Source organism: Conger conger, chromosome 11 (genome assembly GCF_963514075.1).
Source record: "Conger conger chromosome 11, fConCon1.1, whole genome shotgun sequence".
Lineage (NCBI taxonomy): Eukaryota > Metazoa > Chordata > Actinopteri > Anguilliformes > Congridae > Conger > Conger conger.
The window spans coordinates 31,942,198-31,960,574 of record NC_083770.1 but is presented as its reverse complement, the minus strand read 5'-3'; the positions used below and the strand labels follow the sequence as shown (position 1 = coordinate 31,960,574).

The window sequence follows — 18,377 nt, the reverse complement described above, 5'->3', positions numbered from 1 at the left end:
CAACCCAATGTTTTCTTTTTTAAATGTCATTTGGCCAAAGACCAAATTAACTAATTAGCCTTGAGATTAAAACGAAAAGCACACCAATATCATTCTTTTTTTTTTTTTTATTAAAATGATAATAGACAAACAAAATGCTAATTAAAGTTCACTTCCTTTTTGAACCAGTAGAGGCATAAAACGACAGCAAGAACAAAAGTATGGATTCATAAGTATTATGAGTAAAATAAAATACAAAAGGCAATACATAATTTAAACAGTGTAATTTGCAGTCATACTCATGCCATAACAACACAGAATAGCACAATGTAGTAAAAAAAAAAAAAAAAAAAAGCTTTATGTTTTCTTATACATTCACAATGTTACACTGGGCGAGAGTGAGAACAGAAGATCATAACTGTGTTTCCCCCCCCGCCCCCGCTTTCTCCTACAGCTTTTACTGTCCGGCGAGACGTTAAAGTCCATACGTCAGGCTGCTTGGATGGATACCTAGAACCACGTGATTCACAAATCAATTCTGAAGGGTTATCATTTCAAGATGATCTCTGCTCTACATTCGTCCATCAGAACACATCTGCTCATTTTCCACACCATATGCCAACGGTGCATTCTCCCTGTAGTACAATAACCCGGTGCGCGTGTCTCCCCTGCACACAGAACAGAGCCTGTGCCAGACGAGACTGCTTCAGCCAAAGGCTTTTAAAAAACCTCCGTGATCACATGCTTTTTTTTATTCAGCCGAGGTGTAGCAGCAGAGTAGCTTCAGAGGATAATCACTTTTATATGTGATTTCCTTCGGATCCCTGGCAGACCCCCTGGATAGAAGGCAAGAGTGTTGAGTGTTATGACAACCGACATGATAAACACAGAATGACGGTAAACACTGACATGGTCTGAGCACATTTCCATTCCGATGGTCCAGGGGTTGGGGGTGACATTCCCCATGGGGACAAAGTACACAGTATTTGCAGCCAAATAGGAGCTATTGACCATTAAGTTTCATTGCCAAAACCAAACTCTCCACCTCCCCCAGCAGCTCAACATAAATGGAGCTGCCATTATATAGTAGCTAAAGAAAAAAACATAACCCAACATATTTTCTAATTTGCTGTGCAAGACCAAGCATATGGTAACCACCTCCTGAACAGTTGATGGGAATGTAGCCTGGCAAGCAGTCAAGAGGTGAATGTGTGCTCTGTAAGAATCCCGCTCTCTACACATCTTCACCACAGAAGGTGCCAAGTTCTGAAGCAGTACTGGATGCAAAACAGCAGGCATGCTTTCTGCTGGAGAGGCCAGCGAACAAGGCTAATAAGGCAGTAATGCAGAGTCTGGTCCTTGCCCCTTTGACCCCAAAAGGCCAAACCTGAGATACAGGAGGCAAGAGAAGGGAACCATAGGCCTGAAGTCCTAACCCAGCATCCAAACGTGTTTCATAAGCCCTTCTGCAGGACCAAGAGATCATATAGCCCAGGGGGGAAATCATGTTCTAGCTTTAAGGATGAGCATGGCCTGGATGTTTAAAGTCATTTCCGCTCCATCGTACAGTTCAGACACATGCAGCGTGATGCAGGAGGCATCGCAGAGTATCTCTTTATGCCCATCCAAATGCTAAACTTAAATCAGCATTGTCATTCACTGCAAACACTGAAAAGTACTCATATTGTGCTATGCATACTCCATGCCAGATTTTACAGAATGTCTGAAATAGTGCTGGTTCTATTATTACATCAACCTTCTTGAACCAGAATATCAAAGATTAAATGATCAATTTACACCATAGAGTGTTATTCTTAATTGGAAATAAATAAATGAAAGCATTAAAAAGACCATTCCAGCTGGGTGACTCCAAATTCTTAACTTTTAAACAAAATTAAAGCTAAAACAAGAATTCCTCTATTCTATTATTATTTGGTAATTGCAGTGATGTTGCAAAAAAATATATAAGTAAAAAAATTAAGGACAAATAAAAGTGTAATTAATATTCTAATAGTAATTTTTTTTTTTTAAATCATAGCCTTTTCTCACTCAGACGTAGATGAAAATATTGCAACAAACCTAAGACATGTACACATTATAATAAAAGGAAACAAACTGCAGTAAACTGAAGGTCATTTTTGTAGTTGTAGTTTGTATCTTTTTTAACTGAGAGGTAAGATTAAATTCCTAAGCTAATTTTTGTCTATTACACATCACACAGGTATTAGATAAAGACGAAGAAGCCAACTGCTACAAACCACACAAATTCTCATACCATACACAGTCATTCCCTTACATCTCCAACCATGCGCTCCAAATGACCAAGCTTATAAATAACCTTCCACTAATGCCATGTTCCTGGTATCCCTGGACATGATCCAACTCACTATTGTTAACAAAATGGTATGTCAATGGAAAAATCTATCATAAGGTTTTATGGGCATTTAAAGGCACACTAGGTAGGGTACTGATCTCTGAACAGCCTCACTGGGTTACACTGTGGGTGTCAACATAAGACATTTTACTACTGAACTAATCTAAAGGATACATAAAAGGTATATTTCCTTGGTGTAGATTTGTGACCCATTAAGACAGTCAATTCATGGTGAGATTCTGATCCAAATGCTTTATGAATGGCACATGGTAATGAATGACCCCCTCTCTCCGATCAGATCAACAAGGTGACGACTCGGTTTGGCTCAGGGGTAACCCAAAGTTTTTATACTCCAGAAAATGTGGCAACAATTATATAGGCAATTAACTAAATGTGGAGAGCTTAATGGAGAGCTTCTTTCAATACAACACTGAAAACTCTCAAGAGGACTGTGTGAAACAGTTATGAAAGTCACATACAAGTTGTCTGCCATCTTATCCAGACACAATCTGAATAGAGATTACAGTAGTTTGGCTTAATTAGCTTTATAAAAGATTGTTTGCATAAGGCATCAAAATGTGGTCAATTCACAAAGGCAAAATTTAAGGAACTTTAGGTAGGTCAACAGCACAGAACATGCAATTGAATATGGAACAATTATTTGTGCTTGGAACCGTTCAGAAAACTAAAACACAGAAAATGTGCTTCAATATTGCATTGCAGGCATTTTCAGTTTTCACTGAACATTAGAAGGTACCATTCACTTTTCCAGATGGTTTGAATCAGACCACCAGTACTCTCAAGTGTGAATGGAGTGATGGTTGCAGTGATCCGAAACTCCTACATTTCAAGCCCTGAGACTGATCATGCCAGCTAGCTACAACTTTACCTGGTAACTTTACCAAGTCTGGTCATAATGTGTATTTGAGGCGATACTGTTCAGCTTATCACACCCTCCTTTCCATGGCATCAGAGAGCAGACTCCCATTACATTTTTGGTATTCGACATGAAGACAACAGGTTTTTGTGATATGATGAGGGCAAAAAAACAAACAAACAAACACCTATTCTGTTACTAAACACTATTACTACTCTTACACACAACACTGGTGAATAAATCATAAACACAGCTAAATATTACTTTGTTAATGTCTCAACAGATGACCTCCAGAAAGCTTATGACTGACTGGTCTTCTTCTCCATCCCCAAAAATCTTTTTTCCCTACACAAAGCTTTTGGCCCATTCACTCTCTGACTGAAAATATTCCTCATAAACCCCAGAAAACCTTGGTTCCAACCTTGAAAAGGGTCCACTCTGGGGGAAACCACCAATTTCAGCAAAAAGCAGTAAATTAAACATGCCCTGAAATGGAATAGGCTTTTCCACCTACAAAATGTTCATTGTTCTGAGAGTCATTCATTCAGACACGCCCCCTGCCATACAGGAGACCCACAGCAGTTCAAAGTCTAATGAAGGCGTTTTCAAAAGGAAGCTCTTAAGCGGTATTTTTACATTTCCACTCCACATAATATCCATCATGTTATATAGTGGACAGCTGACACTAGTCCTACTTGGCTGAAGTTTTCTTGATAATACAGGTGGTGGGGGACCGTAAAGCCATTTGCATGGGAAAGGCACAGAAGTGGGGTGTTTCTGCAGGAACATGACGCCCGATTGGCGAAGGCTGCTCCTTGATGCACTCATCAGCCAATGAAATGGTGGTGCGGAGAAGCCGGTCGGGTCAAACGGAAACCTTGCGGTGGAACTTGTGTGCTGAAATGGCACAAGAGGACAGCTTGACGCTTTGAGGAACCAGCCAAAGTCACCCAGCTATGACGCAGACAGGCCGAGGGGACAACGCACAGAGTGTCACAGAGGAGAAGAGTCAACTCTGAACATAAAAAAAATAAAATGATAAAACCCATCCAAGCTCACGCCATTCTCCTCCCTGGAGAGCATTGACTGGTTGAGCCAAGAAGCATGCTAACAGTGCTCAGTCATCAAAGCACTGCAAAGTCTCTGAACTGTGTGTGTGTGTGCGTGCGTGTGTGTATATGCATGTGTGTGCGCGTGTGTGAACGGGTGTAAGGGGGGAGAGTTCAGTGTTGCTGGACAGATTGAATGACGTCGCTGGCTGTGGAAAGGGAGCTCTGGAGTAGGGTTAAGCTGCAGGGCTGGTTGGTGGGCTGGACGATCGGTTCAGGTCTCAAAGTACTTGTAGATGGCTGTGACATAGGTCATCACACTCTGCCAGTCTGGTCTCTCCGTCCGCACCATCTCATTGATGTCCTGCATGCAAGAAGGAAACCATCAGCTTAGAGTCACTATTTTTCCGCACTCAGAAGGAAACACCAGCATGTGATTAAATAATTTACATATTAAGTTTCTATTGTATATGTGGAAAGCTGGTTGGGGGTCAGCTTTCCACAGCAGTCAGAGAGAAAAACAGTGTGCGAACAGTGGGCTGTGCATTTCAAAAGCCTTGTGGGTTTCAGGCGGTGAGCATTACAAACAATGCATTGTATTTAAAAGCAACACTGACAGTCTTGCTGCTGCACTTATGCAGAAGTGAATTACGTGCTGCGGGTAGCAGGCATTCGCTGTAGTACAGAACAGTTTGGAGGTTTGTAGTCATCAGCATGTGACCCTCACGTTCTCATGCTGCCCTATGGCCCAGAGCAGCCAAAGCGACCATGGACTCCCAGTTTAATTCTACTGGGAGCAACTGGGTTCTCTTCCTCTCTGTGGGGTTCACCACAGTGCGAACACGTGAACATGAACGTACAGCAGCCATGGTGAGAGAGGAGGCAGTTACCTTCAGGCATTTACTCTGTCCTCAAACATGAAAACATATTCACTTCTCTTTGTACTCTATCCATTAGCGCAAATACTGAAGCACAGCATGAAAAGAGTTCAGGCTGGATAAAATGTGATAGCAAGAGAGTGTGAGCGAGAAATTAAGTGGTTTTTCTGTAGTTCATTATATTGTCTTTTGAGTACGACATACTTTCTACACCAGTTCTCTATATCTGCTGTGCTCCTCACAGGTGACTGCAGTAGTGAGGATTCTTCCTGCTGCTGTGGGTGAAACTGGGCCACAGTGGAGATGCCCTCCCTCACTTGCACAAGCACTCGCCCAGACACACTCAAAAACACTCGCTCTGACACACTCAAAAACACTCGCTCTGACACACTCAAAAACACTCGCACTGACACAAACACACGCTCCTCCACCAAGCACTCACTCACACGGACACCCTCAAAAACACTCACTCGCACTGACGCACACAATAACACTTGCAATGATCATTCACACAAACACTGACACACACACACACACACACACTCTGCCACCAAACACACTCACACTGACACTCAAAAACACTTGCAATGACCATTCACACAAACACACTCACATGGACACACTGAAAAAAACACGTTTTCTTCCACCCAACGCCCACTCACAGTGACACACTCACAATGATGCACGCACACAAACACGCTCTTCTACCAAACACTTGCACAAACACACACATTTACACACCCACACAAACGCATGCTGTTCTACATAAGCGCGCACACAAACTGTAGTTCCTGAACATCTGGCAAGTCCAGAAATGATGTCAGAATGTATAATCTATGGTCTTAAATAATTATCTACCGACTGTGCTACCCTTGGATGAACTCTCCCCTCCAACGCAGTGATGATTTGTAATGAACCCAACATCCGGCTACCAGACCAAAGAGGGACTGCTTCTCATAAGGACATGGGTCAGTTGAAAGAACATTATGTATGTGCTAAATTTCAGTTAGAAACCTAAACCAGATGCAAAAGGCTGTTCTTTCAGTCAGACAGAGCGGCTATGGTTAGTTCAATATTACGCCAGCTTTGAAATCTTACCAATGTGGACTTGATCCCCACACTCTCCGCTGCCTGGAAGGCAAGTGTAAAATTCCTTCTCTGCAAAACAAACGCATATTATTTAAATGAATCTTCTCAGCTTCTCTGTCACCTACACATCATTCACATCATAGACAGAATTTATTTCCTGACAGTTTATTGCACAAAGAAACTGTATTCATGTGTAGACCGTTTCGATCACACAAGCGAGGGGGTAAAAATGCATGATTGACCAGGGAGAAGGGTTATAAGGGTTATAAACATCCTTGTTGCAAGTGAAAATGGCTGCTTGCCTTATCCTGGCTGTTGAGCTCTTGATAGGGGATGTGGGCAGGCAGGTAGGTGTGCAGGACGGCGCAGAACGCCAGACCATCATTCCAGCTGCTGCTGAAGTTTGTTATGTCGATGTTCTGGAGAGAAGAAACAGACCAGAGAAACATTGTGGGGATGCCGTTCTGCTACACGAACTGACACACAACTTCAAACATAAATAGTTTAGTTGACGTTATTGTTTTACTCTGGGTATTCTAGCTGCCAACCGAGGTATGCTAGTTGATGCATTCTTCAAGGGTTCAAGAATATGTGGTCACGCTAGGATTCGGAATTGTATTTTCCTCTAGGGTCATCACACTTGTCCCCGTGTTCAATTTGCACTTCATTGTACGTCGCTCTGAATAAGAGCATCTGCTAAATGCGTGTAATGTAATGTAATGTATTTATTTTTATACTCAAGCAATGAGATGTATTTATAGGCTTTTCCACCTTTTCACCTTTATATATGGGGACAGTACAACAATTCACTCCAGCGTCAGTTACTCCAGAAACTCACCTAACAGACTCTGAGCCTCAGAAGTTAAAATCCTCACAATTCATTCAAGTTCTCTTCTACCTACAACTCCAAGAAAAGAGGCGTATCTATTCTAATAAACAAAAGAATACCATTAATCCATAATGCAACATTTACTGATCGTGAAGGAAGATCTTATCATCAATGCCTCCATTAATAGCAACAGTATCACCATTGCAAACATATATGGCCCAATGTTGATGATCCCATTTCAAATTCAAAATTTCAAAATAATCGGAGGCGACTTCAACACTGTCATCAACCCTGCTTTAGACAGATCTAGCCACACAGGTAATACTAGAAACTGGCACACCACCAAAACACTGAAACAGTACACGAGTGATTTTGGTCTTGGCGATAGCTGGCGATTAAAAAAATCTCTCTATCTCTCTCAAAATTACCAATGTATATAGGTTTGTTTTTGTATTATTAAAAATAAAGTTGACCTCCCATATATAAAGGTTTCCCAGAACATAAAAAAGGCACCTTAAAAAATACTTTGATTTTACAACAGTCATGCGATTCAGCAGTCATCGGTTCTCTTTGACTAGAGTTTCTCAGGAATTCAGGGACTGTGTGTATCCAGCAACATCTGCACACTGGAGGAGTTTGGCCCTTGCTAACAGGGGCTGACCCCTTACGGACAGCCTGACCACCGTCCTTTCCACTGAAATCAATCCTCTGAGCCATTAGAGTGTGTTGAAACCATCCTGCCTGTTGTAAGGTCTACGCCCTTCTCAATATTCACAGCTATCAAGCTCTTCCCCACCCCCTATTCGTTGAATTTATCAACCTCAGGGGAATCCATGCAGTTTGCAAGCACGTGAAGGAATGCATGTTTGGGTCAGGAAGGGGGAGGAACAGGCTCTTTTACGAACATTTGTCCGGCCCCAACCCCCCTCTCGGGGTGAGTAAGAGAGAGGGGGATGGTGTTGAGGGTGGACAAAAGCAAAAGTACCCTCAGAATACCCCTGGCCTTTGCCACAGTGATGTCACGACTGGTCAACTGGCAAGGAGAGGGAGAGAGCAAGAGAGCGAGAGAGAGTGTGTGTGTGTGAGAAAGAGAGAGAAATGGCTGCTTCCTGTTCTTTTTTGGGCCCTGTGACTTCCCTTTCAGAAATGTGGCGGTTGATAAACGGAGGGAAGCAGTCTGAAGAAAATGTAATTGTCACCCGTCGGACTCCTCGGGGCTGGAAATGAGATTAGCCCAGCATGCGGCAAAGTGCGACAGGAGGCATCAGCTCTGTGAAACTGAAACGCAGGACCTGAGCGACAGACGCTCGGGCACAAAAGCTGGACACGTCCACCGCACATTCCTCTGTTCACCTGAGCAGGATGCCGGTCGGTGGAGCTCCTGTGGGACCCAGGGAAGCAAGGCCAGTCTACAACTACCACCTGGGGCTGGACCAGATCTCAGGCAAGAAGCCCTCCAACAGCAGCACGCTCCTGCACCGGATAACCTACAAAGAGTCTCCCTTGCACTTTTCCTTACAGCACCCGCTGCCAAATCACCCCACCACACCAAAGCTCTTTCCTTCCCCTTGTCGTCCTGTGCGGAGGCTGCCAGGGGTTTTACATTTGGACTGTACGTGTCCGCGCTCACAATGCTCCTGCAGCGGCTAATTGACATTCTGTGAGGCCGCGTCACTGCCAGAAGCAGAGACGACACCATAATAGCAACAGAGCTGAATTAGCAGCAGGAAATTCAGGATGCAGACAACTACTGGACACAGTCCAGTTCATTCCAAGACCCCTGCATACCTTCTCACTCTCTCCATCCTTCCTCTGCCTAACTACACAGCCACACACACACACACACACACATACACGTGACTATAGATGCACACAAACTTGTACACGCACCCACAGATACACGTGTACATGCACATGTACCCCCACATACAGCCGCCCACACAGACGCGCGCACACACAGCGCACCACAGAATAAGATGACTGGGGCTTGTGTGATACTTGTCCTGGAGAAGCCCAAGAGCACAGGGCCAGTAGCCCACCGGTGGAAATGACTATTCTGTCAATGAGGTCCCACAGGATGTGCAGCGCGAGGAAGACAATACGAGACTTCAGGAAACAATAGCAGGCTGCGCAGGGCATGGTGGTTCCCCTGAGGTCACCAGGACACATCATCACCACCCTCCCAGGACACGGCACCCAGTGGGAGGCCAGCCACCCTCCTCTTACAGGTGGTGGAACCATGTCTGAATGGGGATGACCGCTTTCCTCCCACCTGCTCACATGAAAGCACAGACGCACGCACGCACGCACGCACGCACGCACGCACGCACGCACGCACGCACGCACGCACGCACGCACACACGCACACACGCACACACGCACACACGCACACACAAACACACAAACACACGCAGAAACATACACAAATAGGTTGCTTAAGTGACCAACTGAAAGTCACATGGGATTTCAGACAAATCCAAGCCTTTGGTTACTTATTACAATGGATAATTACAAACAGAGCCCGCAAATTGCCATCTAGTTCAAATTACAATGACAAAAACGTCCGACCGCAGGCTTACAATGGTGGTGCTGACGCACTGTCCTTCTCCTCAAATTGCCAGTCTTCCCCAGCATGATTAATCCATACCGACAGTGTTTTATTGAAGGTGAATATTTACCGTTGCATGCAAAGAAGCATGCAGCAAACATAGCCACAGTAGTAGATTTAAAGTAGATTTAAGGAAAACCGACCTTTGCAACCAAAAAAAATGATTTTCCATCTCTGGAGAAGGTCAGAGGGAAAGGCAAGAACTCACTACAGTACTCAAAGGGTTAAAGGGTCAATTCATACGAAAACAAACAGTGGCACTGCCTGTCCTCAGATTAAAGTCATTAGGTCAGCAAAACATTATTAACTAGCTCTCACTATCAGTTTCCCAAAAGTTTAAATGCATATAACTGGCAAAATCAAAATCAAAACCGTTCTGTAAATGTGCAGACCTGTGTAGCATTCCAGACAATAGCAATGGAAATGAACTACAAACACAGACCCGCTGCATGGTGCTGAAATATGACCATCCAACAGCAAGAGACAATAGCTTACCCGTGCCCCTACAGTATGTATAACACTGGGCTGAGTAAAAGCAGACAGCTGAGGTGCAGGCTGGACGGTGTAGCTGTATGTCGGGAGTCTCACACTAACTTACACTGACACACTCGCACAAAAACACACTAATTTCATTATGCCACATAGGACCACTTAAGAAAACCTGGTGGCTGCTAAATGATGATTAATTGGCCAGATTGAGAGAGCCATTTTGGGACTGTTATTTGACTTCCATGCGATCACTGGAAGACAACCTTCCACAGCACAGTGTCCCTGCGACTGGCTTATATATTTTGACCAAACGGAAGGCTGTTCCCAAACCAATAAGCCCCAGGTCTCTCATAAATTTCCGAAATAATTCCAGCCCCACTTCTCTGACCCACTGCGGGAAAGCTAAGTCTACAGTAAAGCTGCTGGTGTTTTTTTTTTTTTTACATTTGATTACAGGCATTTATCCAGAGTGACATACAACAAAGTTATTTCAAATTTGTTTTAAAATGAATAGAGAACGACAGCTCATAAAATGAAAACGGCTATACTCAGAATAAAGCCACATGCTTTGATTGACCCAAATCAACCTCTCCTGTTTAAAAGCCTTTCATGTTCCCCTCCACCCCTCCCTAGGGGGGCAATGGCTTCCCCCTGACATGGCAGGACTGCCACTTCTGCGCTCACAGGAAAGGACTCCTGGAATGCCGGATTCAGACTAATGGAGAAACGTTCTGTCATTTCCCTGGTTTGTAGCTTCCATGACAACACCCTAACCCACCCTCTCCGGCGTCTGACAAATGACATCATTCATTCACATCACCCCCGCGGTCTGTAAAGCCTCCTTTACATGAGCGAGAGTTCATTTACGCACCCCTAGGAAAGGCCTGCCCGCAAGCTTTCCTCCTCTCGTTTGGCCATTCTATACGTAGAAATAAACTGCACACCGCATCAAGTGGCACATTAAAGCTTTCCATGACTGCACGATGAGGGACGTTCATCACTCTCAGTTCATCCCTCCAGTGTTGTAGCACCGATCGTACCAGGCCACCCATTGAAGGATCCTGCAGAACAGGGAGTGGTGAAGGAGCCCATTCCTGCAGAGGCAGTTTCCCAGAAACAACAGGTCATCAAGGTGAAGTGACAGGCAATTAAAAGTGTATAGGAGGCAAATGGTAACGAGACACCCAGAAGAACCCGAGCAGGGGGATTACTCAAATGACATCCAGAGCACATAAAATGCCTTGAGCGTGTTTGGCCAATCCTGGCCGTCCCCCATAACCATCAATAAGAGAGCCTCGAGTGTGTGTGGGGGGGGGTTGACGTTTCAAAAAAGCTTCTGTGAGGATATGAGAACATGTGTTGCTACATGCCAATAAACAAACATATGAAGAATGTATTGTGCTCCAACACAAGCCTACAATTGCACTGTCAAGTTGCCAGAAACAACAAGTACACCAGGTGTGTTAATTCTGCCCCTGTCACCAGGGTCAAGGGTCATCATCCACTCAGAAGCAGAAGTAACCCTCCCTCCCCACCTGACCTCTGGCATACAGTCTATCAGTGATTTTAGTTTAATAATTCAAATGGCTCAATTATTCACAATAGAAAGAAAGGGTTTGCTAGTTTCTCTACTGCCCTACCTGCCTCACAGACCGCTAAAACGTTACTTCCAACCTAACACCCATTCAAAACCAACAAAGCAGAATTCATTTAATTCTTATGCTTCCTTCACAAAACACCCCGAAATTCCTCTAACACCAGTTTTCACATCGCATCCCTCCAGGGCCAGATCAAGCCCACAGCATAAAATGCATCACTTAAGACCTTTTAATGGGTTTCCACCAGCCAATCATACAGACAAATGGCCATATAAGCGTCAGACAGAGCACCAGCATGAGAAGCAGGGTACATGTTTCATTAACTCCCTGCAGACAGACACTCTCACCTCATGTCACCTAGTTCCTCTCCAGGGTGTGAGAATACAGGATACTCAAATGAAGATCAGGGAAGTGACTATCAATGTGATGTTTACATGTGGTTTAGCCAAGAAGTCCTGATTCCTGTAAATCCATCCGCCCGAGCACTCATGGGTTCAGTAAGGGTGGGGGGAAACAGGACACCCATCGCCCGCCAATCCGGCTATGACGAGTGGACATGCTGAAGACCCACTTTACTGGGAAATCTCCACAACACAGTGTCCTTTCAGTCCTTATTTACATTTCTGCTTTCTCTCCCGATTGGCCGATGCCACAGAGTCAGTTGTCATTTTCATTGTTTTGCATATGGTAGGATGCAGGTGAAATCCGCCGAACTTCCTGGAGAGGGCAGCCATAAAGGGGAACCATGACGACGCCACAACTCGTCCGCCGGAGACAAACAGGCCTTTAGATCAACAAACGCTGTAATCGCTACCATTACCAGAGCTAAAGAGGGGAAAGAGGCCATATATCAAAACCCGGACTCAAATTTCAAATGTATTGTGAGCTTTGTTAGGCCTGGACCCTCGGTAAGTGTTCCCTGCTGTACCCAGCAATATTTGTGCATCTTAGGTTGATAAGGATGAGCCAATAAAATTCTAAAAACATATTGGCCTATATGGTTTACAAAAGAGACGGAAACTCAACAGATTCTACATACTGTATATAAGAATTTACATTTCACATTTTAAAATGAGTAAAAATGTTGAGAAAACATGAAAGTGGTGGTGCACCCTTCTTTGTTAATGAAATCAAAGTTGGTCTCCAGTCAATTATCACACTGCTCCAGCATAGACCGATCATGGGACAGGAGCCCTGTCATTTTCAGTTTAGTGGCAACACTTTAGGTATATATGAAGTACTGGTGTGTCTAAAGTTATTTAGTGAAAGCATGGTTTATTTTCAGTTATTGCTGAGAAACTCCATCAATCTTGATGAACTAATTTATCACCTGGATAAGCCTGAAATGTACAGCAATGAGTACAGTAAAATCCTTCAGGATAAATACCAAGGACACAATATAATTTGCAGGCATTTAAAGTGTGATTTACTGGGGTTTTATGAGGCATGTGTGACTACGGGTATTCCATGAAGAAAGTTTGAGAGCAAATGCAAAGGCAAAAAAAGTAAAGTAAAAAGTGCTTGCGTAGGGACATTCATAATTCAATTAGAAGTCACTTTTAACAAAATAAACTGAAATTTTGAAGTGACCTAGTATGAAAATCTCTCCTGTAGTGTAATGCAAATATGAATCTTGAAGAGGAGGCCAATCTGAGCCAGTTTCAGCGGCTGGACCCTCCTTCTTGGTCAGGCGGTATCGGAGCGAGTGTTCACCTGGTACCCCTCGGTCTTCTTCTGGCACCACTTCAGCAGCGCATTTCTCTTAGAACCCCCGTACTCCCGGGCCAGTGCCGACAGCGGGTCCTTCCGCTCCTCTCTGGACACAACACAGAGAAATGTGGGGAAAAACATCATCAGTCAGGTCACAGAGAAATTAGGGAAAACACCATCAGTCAGGTCACAGAGAAATTAGGGAAAACACCATCAGTCAGGTCATGGAGAAATGTGGGAAAACGTTATCCTTGTGATCACCGGCTCATTTGCATTAATTTGCAGGCTAGTTTAAACTTCCTGGGATGTGGAGAAAATGTATTGGTGCTACCTGTATTTCATAATTCCACTGAACATAAAAAGAGGATGAAAACCACCCCCATTGAAATTCCAATACTGAAATTTGATTGGATCTGCTAAGGTCAGACAAGACCAAATTTATTTTTTCTGGCCAGGCACACAAATGGTGGGTTTAGCATCACAAAAAAGTTAAATATGGCCATATGGTATGACAAAAGCACTTACCACACACTATACACTACGTTATGTACTGTGCCCTAATATTCTGGAGAAGAAGAATATAACAAATGCATAAAAGGAAATAAAAAATAACAATGGTAATCATTTCATCAATCAATTGGTGAATGAAGACAATGCACCACCAGAACTAGGATTGACTTTCTCTTCTATTTCCTAGAGGGACCCATAAGGAGATGGGAACGTAATGGGAATTCAAGCTTTTCAATCCACTAAAACGTATCGTTTTAAAAAGGTTTGAGACGGAGCCTTCCGCCCCCTTTCTTTACGGAGGCAGATTGGAGTGGTTGCAATAGAAAATAGTACCGGGAGCAGATCAGAAAAAGGCAACAACACAATACCTAACCCTTTTACCTCTGCGACCCGGCCGCTGTGGTATCGCTGTGTGTGAGTGTGACACTGCCATTAGCTCGGACTCTGCGGCCGCGGGGCTGAAACTGATCTCTCTCCTCAGACAGAGGGAGGAGGGCGAGCTGAGAGCGGGAGAGGGGCGGGGCTACGGTGTGTGCAAAACTGCACGTGCGCATCGCCCCCCTACCCTCCCTCCCGCACACTTTAATACTGTAATGACCACATACCAAAGCAACAGTGAAGGACATAAACAATATCAGTACAGAATAATGACATGGACACTTGCAGGTTAGACAAATTTCCACGACATTATAATAATGTGCATCTACTACATTAGCGCTGGTAGCCACTGCGGTTGTATGCTCTGCGCGTGCATCTTAAAAAAGGCAAGAGAGGCTGCAACACTGCGCTCGGATGTTACTGCTGCCAGCTGCCTGCCGCCATTACACGCAAACACATAACGTTACACACAATAATAATGTCATGTCCTGCTTACAGTTAGGAACAGGAAGGACCCTGAGTGGTGCTAAGCTTAGCTACATATTTCAGGGCACTCCACTTGTTCCCAGAGGATTAGACGTCACAAATAAATTGCTCCCTCCAACCCTGCCTCATGCGTCTCTTTCAAGCCTTTCCTTTCTCTCCCAAACTGCTCAGTTATTCAGAGAGTTCCTTTGCTGAGGAGTTTCCTGTGCTTTAAAGATATAGTCAGCTCGTAGGAAGACCCGCTCTTTCGCCACCGTCAGCTGAAATGGCATGTCAGGACACAGCAGGACTCTCCCTACGCCACTGGCTCCAGAAATGGGACAGACATTTCTAATGAACAGGGCACACCCGCGGGAGAGGGCAGAGGTCATGGCAGAGGTGACGTGCTGCCGCTCTAAATATGGCCAGTATGTGCACACCAAACACTGTGGGCCAGCATTTCTACACACAGGCAGGCTAGCCTCAATAGTGATTCAACATCAATGGACTGACAGCCCCCACATTAGTGATCACTCAAATTCCCTACCCTGAGCCAGCCTCTGTCAGGCCTGTTTAGCCTCAGTACTGGACAGCCCAGTCACAACTAACCTGCTGATTTACTGCCCTGGTCATAAATCACAACATGGCACGATTGGGAGGACAGAAACAAACGGAGTGAAAGAGATTGAGAGCAGAGGATGAGGGGGAAAAGGAGCAGGGGACAGAAAAATAAAGAGGGAAAGTGGAAGAAATTGCAGGGACAGAGCAGAGGGCTTGAGAGGTATAGATGATAGAGAAAAGAAATGAGGAGAGAGAAAGAAAGAGAGAGAGCGAAACAGCAGAGGATTGTCCTGAATTGAAAGTGGAGGTTGCAGCAATGAGCGAATATTGTGCAAGCAACTTAAAATAAGTTAATAGTTTCTACTTGAGAGAATAAAAATAAGATCTTTATACAAGACTAAGGTCTTCAGACAGTGACTTTTTGCGGAGAATATGACTGGGTGTTCTGGAGTTGGGAGGAAAGGTGGGTCTGGGGCCGGGGTCTGGGGCCGGGTCTGGGGCCGGGTCTGGGGCCGGGTCTGGGGCCGGGTCTGGGGCCGGGTCTGGGGCCGGGTCTGGGGCCGGGTCTGGGGCCGGGTCTGGGGCCGGGTCTCACCGGAGGCGGCTGCGGGCGGTGGGGGTGACGGACGCCGTGGGGGAGGAGGAGGACATGGACAGCTGGGGAGAGGCCGAGCCCATGGCCATGAGCGAGGCGGAGGCGCTGTTCTCCGAGGCCGAAATGTCCCTCTTCACCTCCTCACTGCTCCTGCGGGACACTGCCGAGAACACCCAAACCGCACGTCACACACGATTTACACCTTTATTACCACATTCAAATACAACCAAAATACCGCTGACAGAACTTATCATACATCTGAGGAACAGCAGGATCTACATCCCTACTAATCTGTGCCAAAACCAACTCATCATGTCCACACGTTCCAGGAGACCTGAGTCACACCCCTGTGGAGGAAAAATCCCCTGTACCCTTCTGCTGTCCAAAATCAATCAATACTCCCCTTTTAAACTCTCTCACTCTCACTCTCACTCTCACTCTCACTCTCACTCTCACTCTCACTCTCACTCTCACACTCACACTCACACTCACTCTCACACTCACACTCACACTCACACTCACACTCACACTCACACTCTCACTCTCACTCTCACTCTCACTCTCACTCACACACACTCACACACACACACCTGAGATGGCCTTGGAGGTGTCCATGCTTGAGACCCTCTGCAGTGCAGAGCCGGGCCGGCTCCCAGGGGACCCCCGGAGGAGGTGCTCTGCTGTGGGATAAAGGACAGTCACTCGTGACACAAAATCGCGCCTACACTTTCACTACTTATTTCATACACCTATCAAATATTATTATATACACAGAATGGAAGAAACTCAATAACCTTGGGATTTACAGTTTTTGGGATTAAAAACAGCATTTAGTTTGGCTGTGATGAAGGACCCTTTGGTCCACCCTCCAAGGCAAATACCAGCTGAGGTCAAGGTTCAGAGCCAGGGGCGCATGCACCTTCGACCCCACACGGCTAAAGCACTGGTTCTTGGTATAGTGATTCACCCCATGGTATCAATGTGGAATCCAGAATGAAATCCTACAGTACTGCTGTAGCACTGTAGCACTGTTGACTGTGGTATGTCATTGGCCAGTGTTACTCATGGAGGGAAGGTTTCCATCTCCGCCCCCACACCCCCAGATTGTGCAAGATGAAAACCTATCCCAGTCCAAATTGATAAAAGGATGTTTCAGTGATGAGCCAGGCCAATAGGGCTGAAAAATATTAAATCTAGAGAGAGCATATTGGGTGGACCACAGATAGGAGGCTGAAATGTCGGCGAAGCTGGGCTCTACTTTACAGAGACCAGCGAGAGCCTATGTCTGCTGCTGCACGTCTCCAACCAGAAAAACGTGCAGAGCTTTCAAGTGCCGTTTTCATTGGAACGAAAGGGGGAGGCAGGGACTTAGAAGAGGGGTAATTTCTGCCCCCTGGCTCCTCTCTGTCATGTTATTACACCTGACACTTCAAAATGAGGTCAGGCCGGTCGGACCAGGCCACAGTCTCCACTCATCCCGAGAAACAATGACACCGCCTGGGGGTGGCCCAGGGGCCACACCGAAATTAAAGACTGGAACCAAATCGGACAGCTTCCCAATTTGCATTTTGCACGTCCCTCACGTGCGGTTTATAATGAAAAGGCGGAGCCGGAATCCAATTCCAAAACGTCATCATGCCTTTGCCTTTTCATTCCGGTTTATTCCCGACAGAGCTTGCCAACAGGCGAATGCGATGGGATACTCGCACCCAACAAACCCCTCCGACAATAAAGCAGAGACATTCCCAGCTGCATGTTTGTGGCTTTGGTATTAGCAGTGCTCTGAGCCACGCGGGAGAGATCAGGACCCAAATCGTGCTGGGTCCAGGAAGCAGCCTGCAGCCTCCGCTCATTCATCTGGGGCTGCTGTGCGTGACACAGCAGATGCGTGACAGCACAGACCGCGCCAGGGAAAAGTTGCAGTACTTCACAGAGGCGTGTGACGTACAAGAATCCTCAGATGGGGCACTGTGAGCATTACAGTGCACAATTAAAGCTGCTTCCCACAGGAAAGTTCTTCGATATCAGTGCATGTCTCTTACATAAATACTATTACAACTGTTGGGAATTCCAGTTGTAATGGAACAAATATGGAACAAATATGGAAATATGAAATAAAAAAAGACTGGGACTTAGAGTAATTTAACCAATAAATATCAGTACCAGTAAATAGCCATATTACAAAGCTCTTCATTCATGTTAGTAACTAAAAACACTGACAGCTATTAAATAATGTCATGGTCTTGTGACCTTATCGTACTGCTAATAGCAGATAAGAACTACAGATAAATAAATAGCAAATAAACAAATCGAATATAACTGGTGCCAAATTTTTGGAACTTTTTTGCTCAATCATGCACATTGCTAGGCTCACTGCTGCCTCTGCTG

General features: G+C 45.1%; 1 protein-coding gene across 2 annotated transcripts in view; it reads right to left on the bottom strand.

Annotated features, from left to right (window-relative positions):
• Window positions 1–89: 89 nt before the first annotated feature.
• The window catches only part of specc1la (sperm antigen with calponin homology and coiled-coil domains 1-like a), a 40,239-nt gene continuing 21,951 nt past the window's right edge, over window positions 90–18,377 (bottom strand). The window contains exons 12-17 of one of the 2 annotated variants that reach the window (XM_061261527.1): window positions 16,580–16,669; window positions 15,990–16,149; window positions 13,484–13,586; window positions 6,549–6,665; window positions 6,256–6,315; window positions 90–4,643 (exon numbers count right to left, since the gene is read on the bottom strand). In XM_061261527.1, coding sequence (XP_061117511.1) covers window positions 4,554–4,643; window positions 6,256–6,315; window positions 6,549–6,665; window positions 13,484–13,586; window positions 15,990–16,149; window positions 16,580–16,669 — 620 coding nt within the window. In that variant the 3' untranslated portion in view covers window positions 90–4,553. The remainder of the gene's footprint in view (window positions 4,644–6,255; window positions 6,316–6,548; window positions 6,666–13,483; window positions 13,587–15,989; window positions 16,150–16,579; window positions 16,670–18,377) is intronic. The other variant, XM_061261528.1, reaches the window with a different exon arrangement.